Source organism: Mandrillus leucophaeus, unplaced genomic scaffold (genome assembly GCF_000951045.1).
Source record: "Mandrillus leucophaeus isolate KB7577 unplaced genomic scaffold, Mleu.le_1.0 Scaffold317, whole genome shotgun sequence".
Lineage (NCBI taxonomy): Eukaryota > Metazoa > Chordata > Mammalia > Primates > Cercopithecidae > Mandrillus > Mandrillus leucophaeus.
In genome coordinates, this window is record NW_012103332.1 from 1,062,399 (window position 1) to 1,074,453 (window position 12,055).

Here is a 12,055-nt window from a genome sequence, read left to right on the forward strand (position 1 = left end):
TTGTTTTTTTCTTGTAAATCTGAGTTCTTTGTAGATTCTGGATATTAGCCCTTTGTCGGATGGGTAGATTGCAAAAATTTTCTCCCATTCTGTAGGTTGCCTGTTCACTCTGATGGTAGTTTCTTTTGCCCTGTAGAAGCTCTTTAGTTTAATTAGATCCCATTTGTGTATTTTGGCTTTTGTTGCCATTGCTTTTGATGTTTTAGACATGAAGTCTTTGCCCATGCCTATGTCTGAATGGTGTTGCCTAGGTTTTCTTCTAGGGTTTGTATAGTTTTAGGTCTAACATTTAATCCATCTTGAATTAAGTTTTATATAAGGTAGAAGGAAGGGATCCAGTTTCAGCTTTCTATATATGGCTAGCCATTTCCCAGCACCATTTATTAAATAGGGAATCCTTTCCCCATTTCTTGTTTTTGTCAAGTTTGTCGGAGATCAGATGGTTGTAAATGTGTGGTGTTACTTCTGAGGCCTCTGTTCTGTTCCATTGGCCTATATATCTGTTTTGGTACCAGTAAGGTGCTGTTTTGGTTACTTGTAGCCTTGTAGGATAGTTTGAAGTCAAGTAGCGTGATGCCTCCCACTTTATTCTTTTTACTTAGGATTGTCTTGGTAATGTGGGTCTTTTTTGGTTCCATATGAACTTTGAAGTAGTTTTTTCCAGTTCTGTGAAGAAAGTCATCCGTAGCTTGATGGGGATGGCATTGAATCTATAAATTACCTTGGGCAGTATGGCCATTTTCACAATATTGATTCTTCCTATCCATGAGTGTGGAATGTTCTATTTGTTTGTGTCCTCTTTTTATTTTGTTGAGCAGTGGTTTGTAGTTCTCCTTGAAGAGGTCCTTCACATCTCTTATAAGTTGGATTCCTAGATATATTATTCTCTTTGTAGCAATTGTGAATGGGAGTTCACTCATGATTTGGCTGTCTGTTATTGGTGTATAAGAATGCTTGTGATTTTTGCACGTTGATTTTGTATCCTGAGACTTTGCTGAAGTTGCTTATCAGCTTAAGGAGATTTTGGGCTGAGACGATGGGGTTTTCTAAATATACAATCATGTCATTGGCAAACAGGGACCATTTTACTTCCTCATTTCCTAATTGAATACCCTTTATTTCTTTATCTTGCCTGAATACCCTGGCCAGAACTTCCAACACTACGTTGAATAGGAGTGAGAGAGGGCATCCTTATCTTGGTGGCATCTATTTTTTAGAGTTATTTCTGTTTTAACTAAGAATCAAAGATTTGAAATTGCTTCAACTGCAGGGTTTTAAAAAGTTTTTTCCAGTTTCCCTTTTGAAGTATGAACATACTAAACATTAAATAAAATAAGGAGTAAATAGCCCCTGGTAGACCCTGAGCTCTGCGAAACACAGCCTGTCATCCCTCACCTCTGCCTTTGCACTGTGACCCTCCCAGCATACCTCGTGTTTGTAGTGCAGAGCAGAGGGTCCTGAGGCCTTGTCCTCCATACCTTGGATGTTTATCCTCCTGTAACTCTGCCAGATGTCAGGTCGGATGTTTTTCTGTCCTATACCCCATCACAGATAGGACCCCATCTGTCCTATACCACAGTTCACCTGATCACTGTGGATGCAACCATAATTAGGCCAAGGTCCTGGCTGCTTGGAGCTATGTTCTAGTGGGGGAGATAGACAGCCACCTACGGGTCCATGGTGTAATGTCAGGTCCTGATCGGCACTGGGAAGAAGCCAGAGCCACTGGGAGGCCAGGACTGAAGGAGGTGCTCGGTTAGGAAAGAGTCAGGGAGGGCATCACAGAGGACACCACATTTGAGAAGAGTGTGTAATGAAGTAAAAAGGAGATGGGGAAGAATTGTTTTACCTATTTATTGAGCAGCCGCCAGATGGGAAAATGTGTGCCTCCCTCTCTTTTTTATGGCCAGGTGCAGTGGCTCATGCCTGTAATTCCAGTAGTTTGGGAGGCCGAGGCAGGGAGATCACTTGAGGTCAGGAGTTCGACACCAGCCTGACCAACATGGTGAAATCCCATCTCTACTAAAAATACAAAAATTAGCTGGACATGGTGGTGTGCGCCTGTAATCCCAGCTACTCAGGAGGCTGAGGCACGAGAATCATTTGAACCTGGGAGGCGAAGGTTGCAATGAGCCGAGATTGTGCCACTGCACTTCAGCCTGGGTGATAGAGCGAGACTGAGTCTCAAATAATAATAATAATAATGATAATATTTTACTAGAAGATACCAACAAAATTGAAGGATAGATGTGAAGTTTCTTTGTCCCCTTCTTCCTAAGTCTATTTCTGACATCCTCTGCCCTTTTCCCCATGAGCCTTGACAACTTGATGTTAAACTACTGCTACTGAGAAAACTTGAACTCCTTAGTTCAGTATCCATTTTCTTTTTTTCTTTTCTTTTGAGATGAAATCTCACTCTGTCACCCAGGCTGGAGTACAGTGGCGTGATCTCTGCTCACAGCAACCTCTGCCTCCCATATTCAAGCGATTCTCCTGTCCCAGCCTCCCGAGTAGCTGGGATTACAGGTGCTCGCCACCACGCCCAGCTGATTTTTGTATTTTTAGTAGAGACGGGGTTTCACCATGTTGGCCAGGCTGGTCTTGAACTTCTGATCTCAGGTGATCTGCCTGCCTTGGCCTCCCAAAGTGCTGCGATAACAGGCATGAGCCACTGCGCCCAGCGTACAGGCCTACAGTATCCATTTTCTTTTCTTTTTTTTCTTCTTTTTTTTGTTTGTTTGAAACGGAGTTTCACTCTTGTTGCCCAGGCTGGAATGCAGTGGCATGATCTCGGCTCACTGCAACCTCTGCCTTCCAGGTTCAAGCGATTCTCCTGCCTCAGCCTTCCCAGTATCCATTTTCTAATGCTGCTCCTGTAGCCAAGGACTGAGCCTTAAGGTCTGAGTCTAAGTCCTGAGTCCTTGCACTCTAGTGAAATCTAGTCTTTTTTTTTTATTGGGTCCAGTTTTGACAACATTGTTCTTCCTTGCTACCCACAATCTCCCAAAGGAGGAAGACTGTAGGTAACTTACCCTGTCATTTGGCTGGACTAACAGACGGAATTTGAACCCCGCCTGCAGGTGCGTCAACTCAGTGGTTTCTCACACCTGGAAGCAACCCTGGACTGCTGCCACTGGCCACTCCCTTTCTCTCCAGAGGCATCAGGGAACATGGAGCAGTTCAATAAATTGCTCCAGGTCATCTCTTGAGAAAGGGGCTCAGGGAGTTTAGGAAGGATTGGGACTGAACTGTGCTGATGTCATTGTTTAAAGTAGGATCTATGTGCTGATTTTAATAAGGTAATGCAAGGCTGGGTGCTGTGGCTCATACCTGTAATCCCACCACTCTGGGAGGCCAAGGCGGGTGTATCACCTGAGGTTGGGAGTTCAAGACCAGCCTGGCCAACATGGTGAAACCCTGTCTGTACTGAAAATCCAAAAATGAGCCAGGTGTGGTGGCGCATGCCTGTAATTCCAGCTACTCAGGAGGCTGAGACAGGAGAATCACTTGAATCTGGGAGGTGGAGGTTGCAGTGAGCTGATATTGCACCACTGTACTCCAGCCTGGGTGCCAGAGTGAGACTCTGTCTCAAAATAATAATAATAATAATAATAATAATAATAATAATAATAATGCATTTAACAGTGGTAACCATGAGAGAGACCCCTCCATACGTAAAGAATAGGTGACCCCGTCTCTACAGAAAATGCAAAAATTTTCCAGTTATAGTAGCTTGTGCCTGTGGTCCCAGCTACTTGGGAGGCTGAGGCAGGAGTGTTGCTTGAGCCTGGGAGGCGGAGGTTGCAGTGAGCTGAGATTGTGCCACTGCATTTCAGCCTAGGCAACAGAACAGAGCAAGACCCTGTCTCCATTGAAAAAAAAAAAAAAACAAGAATGGTGAGAATGGTGACCATTCTTCTAATGGTAACTTTCTAGTCTGAATAATGATGATAATAACTACCATTTTCCAATGCTGATGATTTACAAAACTCTTCACACACAGTGGACTGGTTTATTGGGCATCACTGTGCTTACAAGCACGTGATGGATCTTCCCTCGTTTCATCTGCCCATGTGTAAGGCAGGAATTACTACCTTTCATTTTACAGATGAGGAAATAGGTGTGAAACAGATAAATAACTTGCCCTGACTAGGAGTTAACAGAACTGGAACTTGAACCCAGGTCTGCAGACACATACATCCAGTGGTTCCTACCACCCCTAAGTACTCTTATCTGAAAGGCGAATAGTGAACTGGAATGAAAGGTCTTATCTTCAGCGACATAAGGATTCTTCGCTTTTGCAATGGAATGAAAATGTCTGTTCCGTGCAGACAGAGGGGTGGGGACTGGGGGAGGTGGTTTCCCATTTTGTATATTTACTGCTACATTTTAGCTGCTGGTAGGGGGTCACAGTTATAAAACGGTAAGGGATAAAATCGACCATTTTTCTTAAACAGTTTATGTAGTAGCCCAGGCAATAATGTGACAACTCTGTTTACACATTTAAAATGAATATGTGTTTCTTGGTTTTGCTTGATAATAAGGAACCAGTCAGTAAGGAACAGGATCAACAGCCACTCCACCCAGTGGCAAATCCTCGTGCAGAAATCTCCACCAAGGTTCCACCCTCCAAAGTGAAAGATGCCGTGGAACAGCAAGGGGAGGTGAAGAAGAATAAAAGAGAAAGAAAGGAAGAACGGCAGAAGAAAAGGAAAAGAGAAAAGAAAGAACTAAAATTAGAAAACCACCAGGAAAACTCAAGGAATCAGAAGCCTAAGAAGCGTAAAAAGGGACAGGAGGCTGACCTTGGGGCTGGTGGAGAGGAAGTCCCTGAGGCCAACGGCTCTGCAGGGAAGAGGAGCAAGAAGAAGAAGCAGCGCAAGGACAGTGCTGGTGAGGAAGAGGCCAACGTGGGTGCAGGAAAGAGGAAGCGGAGGCACTCAGAAGGTAAGTGGCTGGCCAATGCTCCAGGATTCATCTAAAAACCGGGAAAGCTGTGAATTTGGGGTATTTAATCCTGTTAGACCTAGTGTTGTGTGTGCGTGTGTGTGTGCGCACGTGTGCGCGTGTGGTTTTAATGTTTTGTTTTTGTTTTTTTTTTTTGAGACAGAGTCTCGCTCTGTTGCCCAGGCTGGAGTGCAGTGGCACGATCTCGGCTCACTGCAACCTCCACCAAGCGATTCTTCTGTCTCATCCTCCTGAGTAGCTGAGATTACAGGCATGTGTCACCAGGCCCAGCTAATTTTTGTATTTTTAGTAGAGATGGGGTTTCGCCATGTTAGTCTAGTTGGTTTCGAACTCCTGACCTCTGGTGATCCGCCCTCGTCGGCCTCCCAAAGTGCTGGGATTACAGGCATGAGCTACCGCGCCCAGCTAGACTTTGTGTTTTGAACCAAGTAAGGGAACGAGCATAAGCTTTGTGGCCAGGCTGAGTTGGGCCCTGCCCAGGCAAATGACCTCACTTCTCAGCTCCCTTCGTCCCATCTCCAGCATGGAGGAGGATAAAACCCTCCTGGCATTTTGTAAACCGGGGCTGGCTAGGCAGCCTGGAGGAGAAATGAGATGATAATGTGGAGCGTGCCTAGCTCGCATAAGGTCTTATTAAATGGTAGCTGCTAGCGTAAATGCAAAATCTTCTTTAAAAAAAATCTTTCCAAATAGTTGAAACAGATTCTAAGAAGAAAAAGATGAAGCTCCCAGAGCATCCTGAGGGCGGAGAACCAGAAGACCATGAGGCTCCTGCAAAAGGTATATCACTGCTGTCATTCCAAGAGCACAGCTGCGCACAGCGGCTCTCGCTGCTAGTCCCAGCTACTTGAAAGGCAGGGGCAGGAGGGTCACTTAAGCTCAGGAGTTTGAGGCTGTAGTGAGCCATGGGCATACCACTTTCAAAAAGAAAGAGAGAGAGAGAGAAAAGAAATGCACGGTCCCTTGTAGGTTGGGAGAGGGGCCGATAGATGCCCCCTTCTCGGGGAGGAAGGTGTAACCCGGGAACTTCTGATAGGGTCTTACCCTCCAGAGGCATGTATAAGAATTTGAAAGTAAAATCAGTTCTCTAGGGTGTATGAGTCAGTCTTACAGTGCCTCTCACCCACTGTCTTTAAGGAGAAAAGTAAAGCAATCTAGTTTGGAAATGTATGTTATCTTGGGAATTTAAATAAACCTAATATAGCTTTCTGAGACCATTCCCTTTCGCTCCTCCCCAACTCTCTCATCCCTGCCTTTCATTGTCCTTTTAGAAGTCCCCTCAGCTGTGCCCCTGCCCATCTCTGGGCCTGTTTCTGGGATCTCCTTGCTAATGTCTTCAACCTCAGAATCCAGTCCCTGGCCTTCACGGGCCCTCTGAAATGCTGCCTCTTACACAAAGCTTCTCTCCTGCTTCCTCAGGTCTGAAGCACTCACACCTGTTGGGAGGTGGCAAGTCGTCATTTCTCTGCCACTTCCCCCAACCCCCAGGATCCTGCAGTTCAGAACAGGTCCAAGGACTCAAATGGGCCTGCAGCTTTATTAGCAGAGTTCAGTGACTCCCAGCGTTGGGTTAGATCCCTTAGCTTAAAACCCCCTTCTCAACTTTGTAAACAGTAGTGCCCCCATGTCTGTGGTATGGAAAATTCCAGAAATAAACAATTGATAAGTTTTCCATTGCTTGCTGTTCTGAGCAGCATGGCGAGATCTCTTGCTGTCCTGGTCTGTGCCTTCTTCACCACAAGAAGGATGAGGATAGTACAATAAAGTGTTTAGAAAGAGAGAGAGAGCACATTCATATAACTTTTATTATAGTGCATTGTAAAATTGTTGTATTTTATTATTAGTTATTGTTAATCTTTTACTGAGCCTAATTTATAAGTGGAGAATTATCATAGATATGCATGAATATTGAGGAAAAGACAGTATATATAGGGTTCAGTACCATCGTGATTTCAGGTATCCACTGGGGGTCTGGGAACTCTGATCCCTGCAGTTCAAGGGGGACAACTGGAACGGTTTTTTTGGTTGTTGTTGTTGTTGTTACATTTTTTGTTTTGAGATCCCTGTAGACTCACATGCAGTTGTAAGAAATAATGGAGACTCAGGCGTCCTTATGTATCCGCGTACCCTTTACCTTGTTGCCACCCAGGATAACACTTTACACAACTGTAGTACAGCATCTCAGCCGGGATGTTGACATTGATCAGCTTCTATTTCCATCGCCATCGCACAAGGCTGCCTCCTGCTGCCCTCTTGCAGCCATAGCCGTTTCCCTCTTACCCCCACCCCCTCTTTAGCCTCTGGCAATCACTCATCTGTTCTTCATTTCTGTAATCTCAGAATGTTCTATGAATGGAATCATACAGTATGTAACCTTTTGAGATTGACTCTTCACTCAGCATTTTTCTCTGAAGATTCACCCAGGCTGCTGAACTGATAATATTGATGTTATTGGTGAGAAGTATCCCATGCTATGCATGCGTCACACTTTCTTTCATCATTCACCTGTTGAGGGACACCTGGGAGGTTTGTAATTTCTGGTTATTAATGAATAAAGCTAGAGTAAATATTGATGTGCAAGTTTCTGTGTGAACTAAGTCAGTTTTTCTGAAGTAAATTTGAGTTGTTTGGGGGTTTTTTGGTGGTGGTTGTTTTTGTGAGATTTTTTTGTTTTTTTTTTTACGTTGAGATTTGAATTTTTTATTCTAAATATTACTCCTTTGTGGGACATATGGTTTGTGAATTTTTTTCAGTCTGTTGTTTTTTCATCATAACAGAGTCTTTTTTAGGGCAAATGGTTTTATTTTGATAAAGTTTAATTTATCAGTTTATCTTATGGATTGTGCTAACAACTCTTTACCTAGCCCGAGAGCCTAAAAATTGTTTTGTTTTCTAAATTATCTTATTGGGTAACTTTTTTTTGTTTGTTTTTTTTACAAATCAACATTTTATGTATTTCAGGTGTACAACTTAATGTGTTACTGTGTTTTATTTTATTTTTTGAGACAGGGTCTCACTATTGCCCAGGGTGGAGAGCATTGGTGTGATCATGGCTCACTGCAGCCTCAACTTCCTGAGCTCAAGCAATCTTCCTGAGTAGTTAGGACTACAGGTACACACCACCACACCCAGCGAATTTTTAAATTTTTGTGAGGATGGAGGTCTTGCAGTGTTGCCCAGGCTGGTCTTGAACTCCTGGGCTCAAGCAATCCTTCCGCCTCAGCCTCCCAAAGTGCCTGGTTTACAAGCATGAGCCACCATGCCCAGCTCAACTTAATGTTTTATTATACATGTACATTGTGAAATAGTCACTACAATCAAGCTAATTAGCACATTTATCACCTCACATAGTTTACCTGTGTGTGTGTGTGTGTGTGTGTGTGTGTGTGTGTGTGTTGAGAACACTTAAGATATATCCTCTCAGCAAATTTCAGGTCTATGTTAAATGCCTCCTAGTCTTACATTTTATATTGAAGTCCATGATTCATTTTGAGTTAGTTGTTTTTGTAAGGTGTGAGATCCTGTTTATGCTTTCAATTTTACCTGGCTTTCTCTCACACGTCTTTGGTGGTTGTAGAGGGGCACGGCCTTGTTGCTGTCAGGTGGGGGCGGAAGTCCAGGCTCCCCGCTCAGCCTCCATTGGCACCTGAGTTCGGCCACTTCTTGCTCCTGCCGGGCAGGGCTCCTGGTGCAGGCTCCACTGACATCACAGCAGGGGCAGCCTCAGGACTGGCCTGTATGGTTGAGAACCCTGAATTCCTTCTTGGCCTTCTGTGACACCATCCCTCATTACAGCCTGGCAAAGGTAGAGAGCTCAGGCTCCCCACTCGGCTTTGGCTGGTGCGGGTGGGGGTGGAGCCACCGTTTTTTCTGTGCTGTGAGGCTGTGGTAGGGTGGTTATTGTACAAAAGTCTTCTGTCTTGCTAGGCTGCCCTTTCCTGGTTCTTTGCCAAGAGCGCGGGCTTCTGTTGGAACTGTTTTGTCTGTGGCTGTTGGTGTTCAGGTTGCTGGCTTCTTGAGCTCCAGATCTGGGGTACAGGCGGCAAGAAGCTCACCTCGTGTTGCTCTGCAGGCCCCAAGGTCCCAGCTGGTCTCTGTCTTTCAGAATCTTCCTATGTTTCTTGTGTGTATAGTTTCAGGGTTCTCAGTTGTAGCGGGCAGGAGGAATGGGGAAAGTATGTCCACTCCATCTTCCCAGAAGCAGAAGTCCCCTAGATGAGGACTTTTAGTCCCTCTTTAATAGTCTGTGATTGTCCTCCCTCTCATTCCAGGTCAGGCTGCTTTTGCTCATCTTTGTCCTCCCTACTGTGCAGGGACAGCCCCATGATCTTAGTGGATTCTTAGGAAATCTGTGTTGAGTTCATTAAATCAACTCTAGGAGTTTGTCATACCGATGGCACGTGGGCACCTGCTCACTCTAAGAGTCAGTCCTGTGAAGGGTAGTGAGTGCTTCTAGGACACTGGAATTGAACAGATGCATGGTGCTGTGGAGTCCGGTTCATTACAGGGTTAACTCATTTCCTGGGAAGCAAATAGGTGTTGCAGAAGTTGTTTCTTTACCCTTCTCATAGTAAAACAAAACATTTGTCTTAAATATTATTATTTATATTGTAGGTAAATTCAACTGGAAGGGAACGATTAAAGCAATTCTGAAACAGGCCCCAGACAATGAAATAACAATAAAAAAGCTAAGGAAAAAGGTATGGCATATGAACAAACCCACGTGTCTAACAACTGGGGAGAACTGATTTCTAAATGTACAATTGTTTGCTTTTTCTTTTTTCACCTAAAACACTGAAAATCTGTGTGTGTCTCAGTGATTTTCAAGCTGCTCCAAAGCCCCTCACACAGCCTCAGCCAGGGTGGTTTCTAGATTTTGGGCTTGTTTATAAGACTTTGAAGAGAGGCTCCATTTATTTAATTTTTATTGTTTGGAAATTATTGTTCTAGGTATTTGCTCTCTTTCGCCTGTTCCAGAGCAATGGTTTCTTCTCCTTTATTTTACTTTGTATCTCAGGGTGACTCACACATAACCCAGCCCCCACACGTGGCTGCTCCTGGGTTTTCACAAGTGGAGCACACCTGAGTAACTTACTCCTGGGTTTCTTTTACTTTTTACTGTTGTCCTATTTCTGGGTTAAAGACAGAACATTTTAAGATAAATTTCCAGGTGAAATACACTCATTTGATGTTTTTCTTTGTGAAGGTTTTAGCTCGGTACTACACAGTGACAGATGAGCATCACAGATCCGAAGAGGAACTCCTGGTCATTTTTAACAAGAAAATCAGCAAGAACCCTACCTTTAAGTTATTAAAGGACAAAGTCAAGCTTGTGAAATGAACATTTCTGTATTTAAAAATTGAATCCATTCTGCTGTCTTCTTCCTTTCACTGCTGTTTATAAAATGTGTAATGAATTCTAACAACTCAAATTTTGCTTTTTGAAGCTATATTTTTAAGTTAAGAAAAAATGTATTTTTGGTATAACTTTTATGAGAAAAGTAAAATATATTCTTGTCCAAACTTTTAAATTTGTTGTGGCAAAAATTATTGAACTTGACAAAATAATTTTGTGTGAAAAATTTTTTTCAGTGTAGTACAGCAACAAGTAAAAAAGTAATTCCTCTTTTGATCAGACTAAAAAGTATTCATTTTAACCACATCGTTTCTACACTTTGTTGTTGTTGTTGTTTGAGAAAGGGTCTCTGTCGCCCAGCCTAGAGTACAGTGGCACAGTCTCAGCTCACTGCAAACTCCGCCTCCCAGGTTCAAGCAGTTCTCCTGCCTCAGCCTCCTGAGTGGCTGGGATTACAGGCACCCGCCACCACACCTGGCTAATTTTTATATTTTTAGTAGAGCCAGTGTTTCACCATGTTGGCCAGGCTAGTCCCAAACTGACCTCAAGTGATCCGCCCGCCTCAGCCACCGAAAGTTCTGGGATTACAGGCGTGAGCCACTGTGCCCAGCTATTTCTACACATTTTTAATTAGAGATGTTTTGTGCGTTTGTTTTTTGTGTTGTTAGAATGTTATGTGACCTGCGGGAATGCTCATGACAAGAGTCTTGTATGTGTTAATCCTTCTGTAGCCAGAAGTGTGGTGCTGTGGAGGAGGCTTCTCTGTAACAGGTTCACCCATCCACACTGGCCCCATCCACCGTCAGCCAAAGAGACGAGTTTGTCAGTGACTGGATTCAGGAGCATGGCCTGTGACTGGAAGTAACAGGCGCAGGGAAATAGCTCGTCGGAGACTGAGTCTGTTGTGCAGCTGTGTGGCTGCTCCAGCACTTTAATTGCACTGAATGTTTTCAGAAACAGTGTTTGAAGTCCTGGTTGATCGTGCTGTAGGACAGCCTTTTTGCCACCTCTTGGATGGTTCAGTAGGTTTTGCCCACAAGACCCTTAAAAGCTGGTGCTCTAGTACGGATTACCCCTTAGCCAGTTTCGTTAATATCTCATCAATTCCCCACAAAAGCAAGTCTGGGACATGGAACAAGTGGTTTAAAGGGTCAGGAGTGAGAGGGAGGACAGAGGCCCTGTCTGAGCCTCTGAGTGTCCAGAAGCCCATGGAGCAGCTTCTCTCTGGGACTTGCCAGCCAAGCCAAGCAGCATCTTGACTTCAGTGCTTATTAGGGTATGTGCCACGTATAAGTGTGGCGATGGAATTGAGTGGCACTGTCAGAATGAGTAGGATGCAGCCTTCAGAATCAGGCCTAGAGTCAGGTCCTGACTCTGTCCCTTATTGGCTAACCTCTGAGCCTCACTTTTCTCAGCTGGACAATGGGGATAGTAAAGGTTGTGAGTGAATGAACTACTTCATGTAAAGGACACAGCATGTTTCCTTAAACACAATAGATCCTCTCAGTGGGTGCTGTCACTACTCTTACTGTCACCAGTAACAATTTTGGGGCCATGTGAAGCTTTAGACATTCTAGAAAGCAAAAGGAAACTGAGATAGTGAAACAACCCAGACCACATACCTAATTAGGGACAAAAATAGAACAGAGCTGTGACCCCCCCAGTCCAGTCCAGAAATCTTCCTATGCCAGCACTCCGGGGAGCAGGGGGAGGTGTGCTCTGCAGTTATCA

At 44.2% G+C, this 12,055-nt stretch overlaps 1 protein-coding gene across 3 annotated transcripts in view; it reads left to right on the forward strand.

Annotated features, from left to right (window-relative positions):
* The window catches only part of LYAR (Ly1 antibody reactive), a 22,899-nt gene extending 12,405 nt beyond the window's left edge, over positions 1–10,494 (forward strand). For all 3 annotated transcript variants that reach the window (XM_011987807.1, XM_011987809.1, XM_011987808.1), the window contains exons 7-10: positions 4,545–4,947; positions 5,662–5,748; positions 9,583–9,668; positions 10,175–10,494. In XM_011987807.1, the coding sequence (XP_011843197.1) occupies positions 4,545–4,947; positions 5,662–5,748; positions 9,583–9,668; positions 10,175–10,309 (711 nt within the window). In that variant the 3' untranslated portion in view covers positions 10,310–10,494. The remainder of the gene's footprint in view (positions 1–4,544; positions 4,948–5,661; positions 5,749–9,582; positions 9,669–10,174) is intronic.
* The last annotated feature ends 1,561 nt before the right edge of the window (positions 10,495–12,055 follow it).